This window comes from Myiozetetes cayanensis, unplaced genomic scaffold, assembly GCF_022539395.1.
Source record: "Myiozetetes cayanensis isolate MyiCay16 unplaced genomic scaffold, myiCay2020 scf10, whole genome shotgun sequence".
NCBI lineage: Eukaryota > Metazoa > Chordata > Aves > Passeriformes > Tyrannidae > Myiozetetes > Myiozetetes cayanensis.
Window position 1 is genome coordinate 34,388,567 of NW_026086605.1, and position 17,154 is coordinate 34,405,720.

Genomic DNA, 17,154 nt, shown 5'->3' on the forward strand with positions numbered 1-17,154 from the left:
GCTGTGACAGTCATTGCCGGTCCCAAGGAGTTGGGCTGTGCTTGGAGGGGTTGGGTTGTGCTTCAAAGCCAGGACCGATGGATGAGGGGCTTGATGAGTTGCACGTGTTGTGTTTCTCTGGCTGTCCCCTTCGAGGAGAGACTTCCGAGCACCTGGTTGTTTCTCTTGGTTCTCTTAAAGGTTTTGTTTGCTTTTGTTGTGGCTGCCCCATTCCTGGAAGTGTCCAAGTCCAGGTTGGACAGAGCTTGGAGCAACCCGGTCTAGAGTGGGAGGTGTCCCTGCATGGCAGGGACGTTGAACCTAAATGGTCTGTAAGGTCTCTTCCAACCCAAATCATTCCTCAGCTCTACGATCCGGGGCAGGGGGGAGAGAAGCAGGAAATGTAACCTTTCCTAAAAATTGGCTGCCTTGGGTTTCAAATTCCTGGCCCGTTACTGTAAGCCTTGCTTTTACTGCAGCCGTATCTTGGAGATCAAGAGGTGCTAACTCGGCTCCGGAGAGATAAATCAAGAAGGGATTGCGCTGCATCTTCATTATAACGAGGCAGAATTCATCACCCAGCACATGTTTTGAAACCTCAGAGAGTTACGGTGACAGTCCAAGGCCGATTTGATTACGGATCTGAAGCCTGCAGGCAACAACCTGACCGCTGGTACCACTTCCTTTGGCTTTGGGACTTCGCACGTACCAAAGCACGCTCTGGAGCAAAACACCCTCTCATATTTGAGCTCATTGGATCTGTTTCCCTCAACCATTCAGAGAGCAGAGCAGCTGGGCCATAGGCAAGTGCAGCACGGAAGGGTTTGTGTTCCCTGTGAGGCTGAGAGCCTCGGGGATGCTTCAGCTTTTGTGAGGCGCAGATGAGATTTCAAACAAGACGTGAGTGAATCCAGCTCGCACTTTACTTGTGCAAGTGTAATGTGCTGACGGGTTTGTTTTGTTGTTTTTGGTTTTTTTTTTCATTTTTTCCCCATTCATATTGATCAGCTCCTCAAGCTTGACAGGGCTGCTGGTGGAGGAAAGCATTTCAGCATGATGTGTGTGTGACTTTTAGCAGGGCCTGTTGCGACAGGGCAAGGTTTTAAACTAAGAGAGTTTATACCTAGATTAGATATAAGGAAGGATTTATTGAATTTATTTCACAATGAGGGTGGTAAAAGCACTGGAGCAAGAGACCCCGTGCCTGGAAACATTCAAGGTCAGGTTGGATGGGGGGGGGCTCTGAGCAACCTGGCCTAGTTGAAGATACCCCTGCCCATGGTAGAGGGTTGGATTAGATGGCCTTTAAAAGTCCCTCCCAACCCAAACCATTCTCCATTGGCATTGCTTCCTTACTGTTCTGGGGATGTCTTCATACCTTATGGGTGTACCCTACTCAATGCCAGGGCAGTCCTGGGACCTGGTCCATAGCCCCTGCAACCTAATGAGCTTTATCTCTGACCTCATATTAATTGCAGAACAGTTTCTCTTCTCTAATTAACACAAAGCTATGTTACCTTGTCTGGCTAAGATGCAAAATACCGCGTGTGTCACCTTACTCATAAATCATTTATTTATGCCAAGTAGCAAAACACCTCATTAAATAGATTTCTGGAGTCCTGCTTTTCTCCTCTTTGCCCTGGTGTGTTTCTAGAAAGCTTGAGGATTGGGGGTCACCTTCATCTCCTGGTTCTCTCTGCCCTCCTGCTTTCTTGTACTGAGGGGGAGATGGCAGTGGGCGTGTACCCCTGTTTTTCCAGGATGAGGAGAGGTAACCCCCATCTGTATGATCCCAGTGCAGCTCCTGTTGGTTTACTGCATTCCACTAAGGAGAAACTAATCCCTGGAGCTAGGATTTGGTTTCAGTCAGCAGAGCTGGGTGGTGCTCTCTGGACCTGTGGTAACCCTGTGTCTTCCACATGCTCTGGACCCCTTTTTTCTGGGAGGGATGGCAACATCTTGTCTGTCTTGATAGCACGTTTTGGCTCAATTTATACTCTAGGCAAGCATTGTCCAGCCTTTCCTAGTGAGGGTGCCTGGCTTGCTTCAGCTGGCTTTGTGCCCAGCTGGCAGATACCTCTGGAATTTACAGGTGCTCAGCATCCCTGCTGCTCTTTGGTTTTAGCTGGCAAGACACCTCTGGGCAGTCAGTGAAACTGCTGGGAGGAAGGTCTCGTTGCTACCTCCATGAGGACCCTTAGGAGTCCCAAGAGAGGTGGTTCATGGTCATGGGACAGCTCTCAGCCATGTCTTTTAAAGGAAAAGAGTTGTCCCCCTAAGGAAGAATGCTTGACTTTCCTTAATTTATCTATAATTTTCATGAAGCTTGTAGGAATGCCGTGTTTTCTGCGGTTCAGATCCTTCTCCCATCTTTGGCTCTAACTTGCCAGGGAAGCTGAGTGTTGTTTCCCTCCACACTGGGACCTGTGACAGGGTTTCCTTTGAGTTAGGTAAAACATGAACTTCTTTCTTTTTGGAGTGAGCTGGGGACAAGGCAGGAAGGAACAAAGGAAATATTCCTTATACTTTCTGTGCTGTTCCTGAATTCAAAAATTAATTAGAAAAGGATATTCTGTGGATTTAGGGTTTAAACTTTGTGTCAGAAATGTTAATCAAGACTGCATTAGGTAGGTTTTCCTTGAGGAGTTAGTGGGGAGGGTGTGAGGTCGTTCCAGAGGCGGACAGGAGGTGTGTGGAGCAGAGCTCATGGGGGTCTTTGGCCAAGCAGAGGGAATGGCTTTGCCTTCAGAGGTGGGGAGCACCCTCCTTTCCGCTCCCCAGAGCTGCCAAAACCGGGTTTGGATCTCATCCAGTCAGTGCTGCTGTTCCAGGGCTGGTTTGCTGACAGGTTTTCCAGACCACCTTTAAGAGAGCCCCAAGGCAATGTTGGGGCTTTTTGCCTTTATTTAACACCTCAGTAGATTTCACTGCTGGGATGTTACAGCAAACCCCAGATTTATGCTGTCCTTTTGGTTTTCTGCTCCATCCTGCCTCCTCCCACCTCTCTATGTGTGTCTCATGAACAGTTGGCAGTAGTCACGGGAGGGCAGCTCCAAGGAGTGAGGCTGCACCTGATATTTGGGGTTTTTCCAGAATCCCTTTCCCTGATCTTGTGGGCAGAGCTGTGTGGGTGTGGATGTAGATCTTACTCTGATTTCCAGTTGGCAGTGCTTGTAAAGGAGGACAGTATTCCTGCCCTGGTTGAATTGGAAATTGTCTTCCCTCTTCTTGTAGTGTTACCTGTGCTCCTGAGAATTGCCCTGGTCTTTTGGAAGCTTCAGGATTTGTAAGGCACCGAGTGCTTTCCTGGACATCTTGTACATTCCAGTCTTCAATTTACACTCTGCCATAAAATATTGAGTTAATCTCGTGTGATTTCCCCTTTATAACTCCAGGATGCTCAGTGCCTATCCTTTCCTTGGTGTTTATTCCTCCCTCCCACCTTTTGCATTTATTCTCTGAGTTTACCAAACATGGACTATCCACTCTAGAAAGTGTAAACACTTTAATTTCCCTCTTCCCTGCTGCTCCTCCTGTTCTCTGACCCTTCTCAGACAAAGGTGTGAGTGAACCACCAGCTAATTTCCTTTAAAATTAGTTGAAAACTTAGTGCCTTGAATGGTTGGCTCACCTGCAGGGCTCTGCTTGGGAACAGGATGACATCCAGGCTGGAACCAGCTCCTCTCCTTCCCCATCCTGTTGTGGGGATGAGGAGAGAAGGACAGATATCAATAACAGTGAATGAGACTTTTTGACAGAGCAGCTTCTGCAAGGGGGGACTTTTTTTTTTTTTTTTTTAGTTTTTTTTTAAAGGTGCAAACAATGGATGGAGCAGAATTTGCATAAAACTCATTAGAAAAAAAGTACAAGTTTCATAAATCTTGTGATAAATTAATGCGATACCATTCCGAACATGATGTATTAATTTTAGGATGAAATGAATGGGTCTGTGATCATTGTTGGTAATTATGAGGCTCCCAGGCAGTTTGGAGAGGAAATTATTTTTAAGAGGACTTTTTTTTAAGTGAGGGGACCCTTTTCACACTGGGAATATCTTAACAAACCCAGACTCCTCCTTTTACAAGTGTTTCTTTTCTTGTTTTACTCTCCTGGGTGTTTGGGTGTTTTGTTTTGTTTTGTTTTTTTAATGCAAATGTATTTACTTCCCTCCTTCGTGCTGATGCAGCCTATTCCTTGGCAGACAAAAGGAAACAGAAGTTCTTTCAGTTTTTGACCTGTTCTCCATGTTCTCTCTTGTCCCATGGAAAACCTGTGGGTTTTGTAGTGAAATGGAAGGAAGGAATTGCTGGATCCTAGTCTGAGCAGGCAGGGAAAAAGGAGAGGCAAGGCACCCCTGTGACACTGCTGCTTGTAGGGGGTTTACCCACGGATGAGCATTTTTTTTTGATCCCTTTTTTTTCCAGGCAGATTTGGAGATACCATTGCAGTACTGAGGTGTATCCGTGATTTTGGCAGCAATATGCCAGTGTGATTGGAGGGTTCTGATTAATAAACCCCTGTCTCCAGCTCAGGGAGGTGCCAGTGAGTAAACAAAGGCTGTGACCTCCATCCATCCTCCATGGAATGATTGGGGTCAGCAGGGACCTTAAAGCTCATCTCGTTCCACCCCCTGCCACCAGCCCAGGTTGCTCAAGCCCTGTCCAAGCTGGCCTTGGACACTTCCAGGGATCCAGGGGCAGCCACAGCTTCTCTGGGCAACCTGTGCCAGGGCCTCCCCACCCTCACAGGGAAGGATTCCTTCCCAATGTCTTATCTAACCCTGCCCTCTGGAAGTGGGAAGCCGTTCCCCCTTGTCCAAAGTCCCTCTCCAGCTCTCTTGGAACCTCTTTAGGCACTGGAAGGGGCTTTCAGGTCTCCATGGAGCCTTCTCTTCCCAAGCTGGACTTGTTATTTGTCTTATAAAGTTAACCAAAGTGCTCAGTAAACAGCCAAGTAAACCAAACTAACCCTCTGTATGGATGCCCTCAGTGCAAACACCTGGCTCTTCTTTACCTGCTGCTGCTCCCTTCCTCTTAAACAGCTTTAAACCCCCTTCTAAACATCTCTGTGAGAGCTGGGGGGAACCAAAGGCAGGCAGTGCCTCTCTCTGAGGTTTACCACTGCCTGCCAGATCTGCTTATGGATTCTGTCTCAACACTGACTCCCCACTTAAATAACTAAATACAGCAGAGAAATTACAGGCTCTGCCTCTGAGCATCTGAGGAACTAGGAAAAAAACTCTTCTGCTGTGCCTTTCACTTCCCAGCTTGATAAACCTCCTCAGAAATGGTTTTGACTGCCCAGATTTGTTTTCCCTCTTCCCTGTCACCCCTGGGTTTGGCTCCTTTCTCTCCCATACCTGACGGCAGCCGTGCACGTGGTTCCTGGACCAGCTGCTCCAGGGCTTTTTCACACCCCCCCTCACCACTGGTGAAGAGCTCCTGTTTTTCTGATGGCAGAAGCTGCTCTTTTTCGTGTTTCTTTATTATGAGACCCTTTTACAAAGGGGCTGGTGTCTCCCTGCCCTTTTTGACTCGCAGTGCAGGAAAGGGATGAAGCCTCATCCCAGACATGGAAGAAGCTTCCACTTGCTGTGACCTCCCGCTTGAAACTAGATTTTTGCTTTGCTTTCTTTGCTAGGGAGTCACTGTCCTTTCCTCTCCCTCCCGTTGCTTAGACATGGCTCAGCAGCACAGAAATATTGGTGTTTCTTCTTTTCAAAGTCTTTGGGAAAGGCTTTTTTCCCCCCCTCTTAGTTTTTGTGGGGGTTTTTTGGTGTGTTTTTTGGTTTGTTTGTTTTGCTTTGTTTTGTTTTTGTGGTTTTTATTTTTGGTTGGTTGGTGTTTTGTTTGTTGTGGTTTTTTTGGTTGGGGTTTTTTTTTTCCCCTGAAAGTTGAAAGAGAAAATAAATTGCAGGTAAAAAAAAAAGGGAGCAGGTGACAGATGAGAAGAGGGGGGTTGGAATTTCAAGATCAAATCCATCAAATCCTGGCACCGAGCACGTCAGAGGCCAGGCTGCTGTGATGAACTGGGCTAACTGGAGATGCCTGTGCTGGGGTGGCTGGGGCGGGAAGGCAGGACCAGGTTGTCCCATCTGCCTTCCAAGGAAGGAGGGGGAGCCAAGGAAATGGGATGGCAACTACTTTGGAGCAAAAGTGTGGCAGTGGCCTTTGTGTCAGGGGACCCCTTGCTGCAGGGTGTGGTTGCTAAGATGATTTTTAACTAAATTTCTGCTGGTTTGAGAAGCTGAATGGCTGCTGAGGGTCCCCTGTGCCAGCTCCTGACCTTGGTGGAGGACCACAAATGCTGCTCTTGGCATCAGAGCTGTCTCCCTCCTACTTCCTTCCCCGGCGTGTCTGGGGCCTCTGATCCGTTTGCTGCTTAGAAAATCCAGGGATTTTATCCTGCAAAGCCCCTGGTCCCTGAGCTGAGTGCCCGTGGTGCTGGCTGGCAGCTCTGGTGGCAGGAGATGGGCAGCCAAGAAGGTCTGTGGTGACTGTGCCCACAAACACGACCCAGAGCTCGGGAACCAAGGAGAAGTTGTTTTTAACTTGTTGTTAAAAACAGGGATTAAAATGCTTTTTAATATGAAATTGTAGCTGATGCCTGAAGTCCTGAGCCCCAAAGCCAGTGCAGTCAGCAGAGACATTCCTATTAACTCCACTTGGGTATGAATCAGTCCTTATAACAAGAAGCTTATTAAGCAACTAATTAGAAACCTGCCCCTTCTGTTGGATCCCAGCGCCCTCCATCCCACCCCAGCCCATTCCTGTCTGGACCGTGTCAGTGCCTTGCTCGGGCAGCTTCTTCATCCTCAGACTCCCCCCCTGACCCTGAGAGTCAGTGCTTCCAAAGCCCTCAGTTTGCTCCAGGATCCTCCCAGAGAGCGAGTTTGTTTTTTCTCTTTTCTCATCCCCCTCTTGAAAGCAAAACCAATGGAGAGGAACTGGGGAAGGCACAACCCCTTTTCCCTCTTTCTTCCGTGGCAAAGTGGAAGGGCAGGAAAGCTACAGAAGTTTACAGCTGCAAGCAGGTTGCTGAGATGAGAGTTCCTCTATAGGATGGAAAAGTACACCCCATGAAACAGCCAAACTAAAAGAAATACAGCAAGATCCAAGCAGGAACAAAACAAGAGGCAAAAACAGCAAAAAAAACACCCTAAAACAAAAAACCTCCTGAGGTCAATCAAAGTTCAAGACTTGGAGAAAGAAGAAAATCTGTGTATGTGTGAGAAAGAGGGAGAAGTAGCTGTGATTGAGAGAAAGGAGGCAAAAGGAGACAAGATAAATTCTGATTATCTGGTGGAATCAAGACACTTAACTGCCCTGTCTGATTCCTGAGAGGAAACAAATGGAGCCTATAACTTTGCACTGCAGAAGGATAATTTGTCCCTGTTTCCTCAGCCCTTGCTGGAGCCAGGACGGTGCTTGGGCTCGAGGAGGCTTGAACAGCATCCTCAGCACGACCCCGGGGACAGATGGGAAGGTGTTTTTCTTTGTGAGCCGCCCTGAGAGGTGTTTCTCACAGATGTGGTGCAGCTTAGGCTCCACATGGCCTGTCTGAGCAGGACCCTTCTGCTTCTCGATGATTTCCCAAAGATTCCAACACTGGAAGGTTTTGGGAATGCTGTGGAGCCTCACCTTGTGCTGTCCAACCAGTCTGCTCATTTTCTGTTGGTGCAGGAAATGAAGAGGGGGTTGGAAGTGGGATAAAAGAAATAAATAAATACAATTATTGGTGCTCAAGAAGTCGGTGGAAAGCAGCTGACACAAACTTCTCTCGTGGTGGTGGAAGTGGTGAAGGTTTAATACCACACTCCTAAACTTAACATTCCCCTGGGGTAAAACTTGGGGAAAAATTGGGACAAGGCAATTGTGAAGTCTCATTTCTTGTTTCAGGCCTCCGTTTCTTATTATCTTCTATTTAATTTGTTATTTTGTTCCGTATTTTATACATTTGTAATTTTTTTTTTTTTCCTGTCGTGAGCTGGAGATGCTCTGAAGGTGGGATGGTGATTACTTGCCTGATGGAGGGGTAAGGGAATGGGAAAAAGAGCTCTGAGAATTTGGTGCCTCACTTTTGGGGGTTTATTTATGATGGAATTTTCTCACACTTTGAAGTTCTGAGCTGCTCTATCTGTGTCCTAATGAAGTTTCTTGAAGAAAAGTTGAGGATGATCTGCTGCTGTGTGTCCCTTTCCTTCCTTTACCTACTGAATCAGTCCTTAATTTTGCTCCTCTGGGAGCAGAGAGGGATTGATCCCAGAGTGCTATTTCACAGGGATCTCACTCCACAGACTGGCAGAAGCAAGAACTTTAGGTGGGATGATGTGCTCTGCCCAGAAATACCTTGCCTCCCAGTCCAGGTTATCCTGAATTTAGGGACTAAATTCCCTGGCAGTGAGAAGTAGCTGTAACACAAAGAGAGGAGAGTTAAATATTTGTTTGCTGGCTGATTGATTGATTGATTGATTGTACAACTGGGTTTGCAGCACACAAACCATAAGCTCAGCTATAATTAGAGCTGGGTTGGCACGTGGTTTTCCTATTCAGCAGGAAAACTTTTAAGATAATTTCCCTTCAGAGATGCAATCAAGACTTTCTGGAGTCTGTAGTGGTTGCCATTCTGGAGGGAGTTGCAGATAGCCTGCTGGTCTGGGGGAGGTTGAATGGGGTGTGAAGAGGGCAAGGCAAATTGGGCAGAATAAAGAGTCATGACCCTGGCTTTACTTTGCCCTCACTCCTGGCTGTCATTGCTGTGGTGACTGACACAGTCTTCTTGTTCCTTGAGGGAAAGGAACCTTTGCTAAGGATGACTTTGGATGTCCTCCAGCATAAAACCAAGCTAGTACCTTGTTTCATAACGAGGTTCCAAGGCTTGAGAAAGTGTAGGGTCTTTATGGTGTTGGCTGCCCTAGAGAAATGGGAGTGTTGCAGATGAGCAGTTTGATCACGGGTTTGGATTTTGTCTTTGTCCAAAATGTCTTTGATTGTGACCCATCCCTCACTTGGCACCCATGTCGGTGGAAGGAATTTTTTTCCCAGTGGTTAATTCTAGCTGCCCTTTTTAAAACAACTGCTCTTCCTTCTCCAAAGAGAAATTTGTCTGGGTCTGGGCATTGAGTCTTGCTGTGCTTTCATGGAAGAGTCATCGCTAAGTGTTACATTTTGTCCTCAAGACGACCTGAGTCATCTCACTCTTCTTAGTCAGAGATGAGGCAGTTCAAGCTTTTAAAGCCTTTTTTTTTTTAAAGGAAAAGCACTTTTGCTAGCTCTTGAAAGTTTGTGGCTTCCTCTTGCATCTAGTCCAGCAGCTTGTAGAATTGCAGCTTTGGCAGAACCAGCTCTGTGAAAGCTGCTCCTGCATGCCCAGAGAGCGTTGTGGCTCTGCCAGGCAGGGCATGGAAGGATCTCCGTCCTCCTTGCAGTGCTTGGACCCCCATACCTGCCAGAATGGCTCTGGGATGTTCTGTGGCCTTCTTTGAGGGTGTTTGGAGCAGGGTCATAAAATCAAATACTTACCAAAGAGGCCCCAGTTACCAAGGGCTTCACCTGACTGCGTGGTCCTCCCTGTTGTTTGCCGTTCTGTCACCTGAATTTGTACCAACAGCAATTTTACATGGCACCCTAGTGAGGTGGGTGGCCTTGGGACCTGCCAGACAGCTGGGTCCTCACTCAGGTGTGCTTCATCAGTGTTGCAGGGCACTAAATTTTTAATCAGAAAGTCATGGCGGGTGAAGTCAAATGTCTCATAGGAGTCTATTATTTCTTTGCAGTTACCTTTATCTGCCAAAATTGTAATCTCATCAAAGAATAAAATCAGGTTTGTTTGACAAGGTCTATTTTCCATAAAATCATGTTGACTGGCATTAATTATGTTCCTATCGTTTAATTCTTTATTAATGGAACCTCACATCAGCTTTTTCCATTATTTCCCCCCGTGATTGATGTCGGGCTGGTCGTTCTGTAATTGCCCAGCCTCTCTCTGCTCTCCAAGATGTGTTGCTGCTTTTGCCCTCTGGTCTGCTGGAGCTTCCCTCCCCTTCCCAGATGGGTGAAATTTGGGCATCTGTTCTGCTTGGCCGGGTGATCTGAGTGCTCTTGTGCTGCCAGAGATGGCTCATACAGAGTACGTGCCCCCATCCTCAAGGCTGTGTGGCCAAGGAGATCTCCCATCCTTATCCCCCCATCCTCAAGGCCAGGCAGCCAAGAGGATCTTCCATCCTTGTCCACCAGCTTTTTTCCTCCTATTTTCTCCCCCCTCCCGCTGAAGAGGGCAGAGGGGGCAAGTGGCTTGGTGGGCAACAGGCAGCCACCCATCGTGAGCCAGACGTGGCAGGCTTTGAAGGTGCTCAGAGGTGTCGTGGAGAGGCCCAAAATGATTCAAGGAGATTTTTCTGTGTCTGAAATGAAAGGGTGGTGGCTGTCCTTTACTTTTGTTGCTGTATGTGCTGGTGGTGCCCTTCGACAGGGAGGAGTGTGAGGGAGGCTGGTCAGTGCTTACCCGAAAGAGGTGTGGGTTCCTCCACTGTCTCTAGTGCCAGAAATGGCCTTGCTTGGGGCTGGACTAAGGTGACTTTCTCTTTTGATAAGGATGAGGAAGGAGAGGATTTGTGGTCCAGCTCGTCTGTGCCAGGCAGAGCAGTCAGACCATGCACAACCTGACTCCCCTTGAGGCGCTGTGGGAAAAGAGTTTGGGGATGGTTTCAGGCCTTCCACAGACCTGTGTTCTCTGACACGCTGAATGTTTTCGGGATTTCTCCCTCTCTGCCCGATTTGGCTCATGATTTCTCTCCTCTCTCCCTCTCCCAGGTTCCTCAGTGACCCAGCTGCTGGCCCGGGACCTGGACAATGACCCGCTGGTGTTCGGCGTGGTCGGGGAGGAGGCCAGCAGGTTCTTCGCCGTGGAGAGCGTCACCGGTGTCGTGTGGCTCCGGCAGCCCTTGGACAGAGAGGTAATGCTGAGAGTATCCTCTGCTGAGGGGAGGGAAAAGCCCCCCTTGCTCAGATAGGTGGTGGCTCTCCACGCCCTGTGGCAGCTGAGATGGTTGTTGTTCCCACACGGAGTTGGGAATCCAGGCGCAGCCCCATCCCTAGTTCGGGGGGCACGTGGGGAATAAGCAGGGTGCTCTGGTTTGATCTGGCTTGCTGGTTTTTCTGGATGCCAGAATAATACCTGTGACTGTGGAAGGGAAGGAAATAATAAATGGAGATGATCTACCAGAGAGCCAGGATGCTCCTACAGTCAGGGAAATCTACAGACTCTCTCTTTAAAGCTCTATTTAAATTAAATACTTTACTATGTAGAACAGTGTGTGAAGAGATGTGAGGTGTCCCTGCTTATTCAGTCTCATCAAGACTTTTCATCCTCTTGTGGATTCAAGCTGCTGGATGCTAAATTTGGCAAGATTCTTGCCTCAAAACTGTTTCACACACCCCTGTTTTCCGTGGCAGCTTTGGTGTGCAAGGATGGGATCCCGTCCAGGTGCCTGGTTTATTAAATCCCTTGCTGCCTTCCTAGAACAAGGAGGAAGGGGCAGCACAGGCACTTGGACAGGAGCTTGGGAAGACTGGGAAAATACTCTGTGGCTTGGGCAAGGTGCTTAATTTCCTCTGTGCTTGTGCTGTCTGTATTTAGTGCTTCCTTGGCCAGCAGCAGCGTGGTAAAGATCAAACCCATTAACACACCTCAGGCACCGGTGGTCCCGCTCAGAGCCAGCCAGAGGCTGGGATGTGGTGGAAGCAGGGTGGTGGATGCTGCTCAGGCTTAGTGGGGGGGAGGGCAAACCCAATTTCACAGTGTTTTAGGAGCGAGGCTTTGGGAAAATGAAGTATTTTTCTTCACCCCTCTCCCCTCCACCTCCCCGTGCCAACAGCTGCTGGCGTGAGTCATAAATCTTCCCTCATTCAAATGCCTCCTGCTTCCCCCTACTCATGATGCCAGCCTTGAGCCAGGGAGGGAGATCAGTAGATTTTAGTGGTCTTTTCATGGAGGTTGGGAAGGGAAGGAGCTGAGCACAGCTCGGATTTGTGGATGGGCTCAGCTGGGAGAGGAACCTGAACCCATCAACTCATCCCAGGGTCTCAGTCAGAGGAATACATGGAAGATGGTGAAGACAGAACAGTGCATGGCTTGGTATGGATATGGGAAAGGTCTAAAGGAGATGGGAAAGATGTAAATGGCAATTTGTGATGGAGGAAGCAGAACGGTGTGGAAGGGAAGGGGGTGTAGCTGGGCAGCAGGCTGAGAGCAGGGAACAGCAACCTGCATGCATATGGTTAAAAAGTCAAGGGAGAGAAAGCCATGCAAGAAAAGTGGTGGCAAAGGAAAAGCAAGGGATCAATTCTTGCACACTGGGGGAGAAAAAGAGAGGCTTGAAAAGGGAGGAGGAGTCATAGTGAGGTAAATAACGCAGGGAAAGGGGAAATAAAGAATAAGAGGAAGGAGTGAATGTATAGAGAAAACATGAATTTTAAAAGTGTAGTTCTTTTTTTTTTTTTTTTTTTTTTACTCCTAGGAAGATTAGAAGGAAAACAGATTTTTTTTTTTTTTTTTTGAAAGAGGCAGACCCTGAGGCTAAAGAAGTATATGTTAAAATAATTCGAGACAGAAATTAATATGTTGCCGATTTCTCTGATTATTTTAATACGTTTTTAAAATTTAAATGCTCAACAGGTTATTTTCTATCTCCTGTTTTTCCTTTCTTCCCTGTTGCGTTGTCCCTCGTGGATGAACAGGGGGAAAAGGAGGTTGAAAGGCTCAGATGCAGCAGGGTGGGATGTCACAGGGAGCAGAGGATCTCCTCCTCTCCATCGGGATTTCTGGTCTTCCTTCTTCCTACAGGCATTGTCCTGGGAGGCAGGAGCTGGGAAAAGCTTACACTCCTGGCTGTTTGGATGGAGGGGGGCAGATGTGGGGGCAGGAGGGAGGCACACTCTGGGGAGCTGTTCCCAAACCCTTCTCTCAGAGGAACTGCTGCCCTGGCACAAGCAGAGCTCCTGCTCTGGGCGCTGGTGGCTGCTGCCTGTCCCTGAGTGATCTCATTAGGAATAAATCAACCAAAGCTGCAGCAGGGAGAGCCATTTCAAGCTTGCTTTCCAGAGTGATGCTTTGGAAGCGTCAAGTTGCTGTACTCCAGCAGCTCAGGCAGGGCAGGGACACCAGAGGTGGGAAGGGATGTGGGGAGGAGGGGAGGGATTGCCGGGACTGGAGGGGAGCAAAACACCAGCTGGTGGTCAGGCACCAGGTAGATGTGGTGGCCTGAGTCCTCTGGCCATCCCTGCAGGATTCCTTGGTAAAACATGAGTGAAGTGATTCCTGGTGGTTAAGAAAGGCCAGGAAGAGGAAGTCTGCCTCCACTGGCAATACCCCCTGCCCTGATACAAAAATAGTCCCCTTTCCCACTTGTCCCTTGCCCCAGTGACTTTAATATATCCCCATTTCACATCAAGCTGTTAATGTAGTTAAAGCACGAGAGGGGCAGAGAGGACTGAACAGGCATTTTCATGGGATTTCAGCCAGTTCTTACTGCAGACCATGGACTTATCCCAGTACTCCCAGCAACGTGATAGGTAAGTTGGAAAAGCAGCAGCAAGACTTAGATGTGCTCACTGACACTGTGTTGCATTGTCGTCTCAAACAAAAGCTAGTTACAGATCTTTTACTTTGGACTTTCTCCTCTTTTTACATCATCTCTGTGTCTTGCAGGTGAAGATGGTGCTGGGTCATGGTACACCCTGGGTGGAAAACTGCTTTTCTCCCCCTTCCACTCATTCTTTCTCACTGCTCCAAGCAGTCAGCCTGTGGCATCAGGGGCTGGGTGGGTGTGCAGAGAGAGCTGGAGTTTGCTGGCACCTGCAGAATGTTAAACAGTGGGCTCCTCTCACCTACTTGAGCCTAGTTGTCTGTTTAAACGCTCAACTGCTAGTCAGGGAGTCAGATCCTTGGTCCCTTCATCCCTCTGAGCCAGGACATAGCATCTCTCTGTGCCTCTGGAAGGTCCTGAAAGCATTTTGTGTGTAATAATATTGGCTAAAAGTCCCAAGCCTGCCATCTGCAGATAAACGCTACAGGATCTTTAATTATGTGTTTTTTTTCTTCTCTTTCCCTTTCAGACTAAGTCGGAATTCACGGTTGAATTTTCTGTCAGTGACAGCCAAGGGGTGAGTGTGACTTCTCATTTCATGGTCTGTGGCACGGACGGAGGGGAGCAGGGAGGGTGAGTGTGGGTCACCAGGGGACCTTCTGCATCACCCCGAGGGCCTGGGGAGTGGGGTCACCCCTTGGTCCAAAGCCAAGTCAGAACACGCAGCCTGAAACTTCAGGCTTTAAATGCACGCACAAAGCTGGCACATAACCCTGCTTTTATCCTTGTGAGCGCAGGTGATCAAGGGGACAGTCAACATCCAGGTGGGAGATGTGAATGACAACGCCCCACAGTTCCACAACCAGCCCTACAGCGTCCGCATTCCAGAGGTAGGGATCACCACAGCCTCTCTCCCTGCAGCCTGGCACCTGGCTCTTCTCTCAGTGGCCACTCCTGCTGTCTGGTTGCCACCACACAGATGGCTGTGTGTAAGGGCTGCTCATGCACAGGGCTGTCCTCCTGCCCTGGAGCCTCGTGGGGTTGGAGGAGGATTAAACCTCTGGAAGTTGCTGCTGTGTGAAAGTGGGCAGAAGCCAAGTGATGGTGTTGTGGGTGTTTGGGGGAAGGCAGGTGGAAGGGGAGATTTGGAGCTTTGTGCAGCATTGGTGACATATCTCTTATGACAAATGGGAAGTTGGAAAATAGGTGTAAATGAGAATATGTGTCTTTTCCTCTTCCTTTGAGCTGGGGGGGGGATATGCAGCTCTTGTCACAGAGGTGACCTGTGGCAGGAATAACCATTTCTCTAAATGCCTGAATTCTGTCAGTACTGCCCAAAGGCTTCTGCCCTGGTTGGTGATTTCCTTTAACAGTTCCTTAGCAGGACTTGTCCCACAATGTCCCTGGAATAAAATAGGTAGGAAGGCACCACAGGAGATCATCTGGCCCGGGGTCCTGCTAAACCAGCGAGAATTTTCATGTTAAATCAGGTTGCTTAGGGCTTTATCCAGCCAAGTGTTGAATATCCCCAAGGACAGAGTTTCCACAACCTTCTGCTGGCTGTTGCAAGGGAGGTGACATGCACTCATCCATCAGGGAATGCTGCTGCACCCGCAGCTTGGCTTGGCAGAAAAAGGCCAGGAACTTACGAGTCTGATGTGAATTTAGACTTTGGAGATGTGGTTGCTGGTGCTAAGAGGAGAAGGTCAGGATATTCTATTTGAAAGAGGGGATTAGGAGGGCATTGACATCCTCCAGTGGAAGAAACCTCTTCCTCTTGCACCCCGGTGCCAGGGCAGAGCCAGTTTTTCCCAGATCGTACCTCGAGGTGTGGGTGAGGTCACATGTGCGTTGTGTGTGTGAAATCAAGCAGCTTTGGTAATTGAGAGGTACAGAGGGTTGTGTTACCGTGGTGTACTTAATATGCCAGCTGCTGCTGCCCCGCCGTGCTGGGTTTCGATCCCCCCCCATCCCTGTGCTGTGAGGATGAGGTTTCTTCATTAGAGTTCTCGTGATGTATGAGCCGGGAGTTTCAGTCTCATCTTTGTGCCAAGTCATCTGAAACCTCCCTGTGAGAATGACACTGGGTCAGAAGCAGTTCTTCTGCTCTTTAAGGCATGAGCAGTGCAGAAAGGACTTGGCCAAACCCACACGAGCTGCCCCTCGCTCTCGCCTTCTGCTCGGGCCTCTGGGGGCTGGTGGGGGGCTGTCCTGCCTTGCTGCTGCTCCTCCCGGTGCTGCTCTGCCTGCAGAGGTCTGCAGAGCAGCAGGAATGTCAGTAGGACTGGAGGAGAACGCTCTCCTCTCTCCTGCCCTCAGTTTTGTCTGTCTCCAGTTTTGCTGTTCCTCTGCTACGGAGGACTCTCTTCTCCTGGTGAATAGAGATGGAAATGGGTTTCTGTGTCTCCCCTGGGCAGCAGGACTGTGTTAAGTCCCAGTGCTGGTTTGGAATCATAAAAATCCCAGAATGGTTTGGGTTGGAAGGGACCTTAAAGCTCATCTAGTTCCACCCCCTACCATGGCCAGGGACACCTTCCACTGTCCCAGGTTGCTCCAAGCCCCATTTTACCTGGCTTTGGACACTTCCAGGGATGGGGCAGCCACAGCTTCTCTGGGCAACCTGTGCCAGGGCCTCCCCCCCCTCACAGGGTAGAATTCCTTCCTAACATCTCATTTAAACTGACTCTCTTTCAGCTGAAAGCCATCCCCCCGTGTTCTGTCAATACATGCCCTTGTATGTAGAAAATCAAGGCTGGCTGAGGAAAGGGAACTTCAGGCAGGGGATCCAGGCAAAACTAAATAAAAGAGCAGGAGGCTGAACCATAGAACCCCTCTCTGGCACATCACACTGCTTTGTACATGGGATGTGGTTCTGCTGGGGAGGGATTTCCAGGACCACCTGGCTGTTTGGGGTACAGCAATCCCAGTTATTCGCCCCATGCAGCTGCTGTGCACTTGGCCTTCGGAGCTGTGCTCTTCTGGAGCTTGGCCTAATCTAATTATAAGGCGGCGTGTGCCAGTTTCCAGTTTCTGTCCGTGATCTTTAACCAAGGGCACCGATCAGAGGTAATGAGCCACAAACGCGTTTCTCCGCCAGCATCCTGGAGGCACTTCTGTTCTTCTGCCAGGGAGAGGGCCTTGCCTTGCCTTGCCAGGCACTGTGAGAGCAGGAGGTGGGGTCCCACCACCTAAAGAGGACTCTTCAAGGGCTACAGCCCACAGGAGATGGCAGCAATAAGCTTCTGCTGTGTGTGGAGGTATCTGCTTGGCTTTGAGACCTGTGCTGAGCCACAGGTTTTCCATGTTGCTTGTCAAAGCTGGAGGTGATGTGGCGTGGAAATGTGCCAGGGGACACCCAGGGGAACCAGCCATGCTAGGGGGTGACAGTATCCCCAGGTCACTCCATGCTCCAGGGTGAGCAATGAGGGTGTAGGTACCAAAATCGGCCTCAGAGAGCACCTAGCCCAAATCAAAGGGCTTGTGGATAACGAATGAAGAAGGGGCTGGAGCCCAGAGAAAGAGAAGAGGAAAGTGTGGCTTTGAATAGACTGGCTCTGTGCAGATTTGGCAGCTAATGAGGGTTTTTCTCT

The 17,154-nt window shown here is 49.0% G+C and overlaps 1 protein-coding gene across 1 annotated transcript in view; it reads left to right on the plus strand.

The window, feature by feature from the left end:
- CDH23 (cadherin related 23) overlaps nucleotides 1–17,154 on the plus strand; it is a 180,299-nt gene that overhangs the window by 22,896 nt on the left and 140,249 nt on the right. Inside the window, exons 3-5 of the mRNA XM_050305693.1 lie at nucleotides 10,791–10,933; nucleotides 14,094–14,141; nucleotides 14,362–14,454. Of these exons, the coding sequence (XP_050161650.1) occupies nucleotides 10,791–10,933; nucleotides 14,094–14,141; nucleotides 14,362–14,454 (284 nt within the window). The remainder of the gene's footprint in view (nucleotides 1–10,790; nucleotides 10,934–14,093; nucleotides 14,142–14,361; nucleotides 14,455–17,154) is intronic.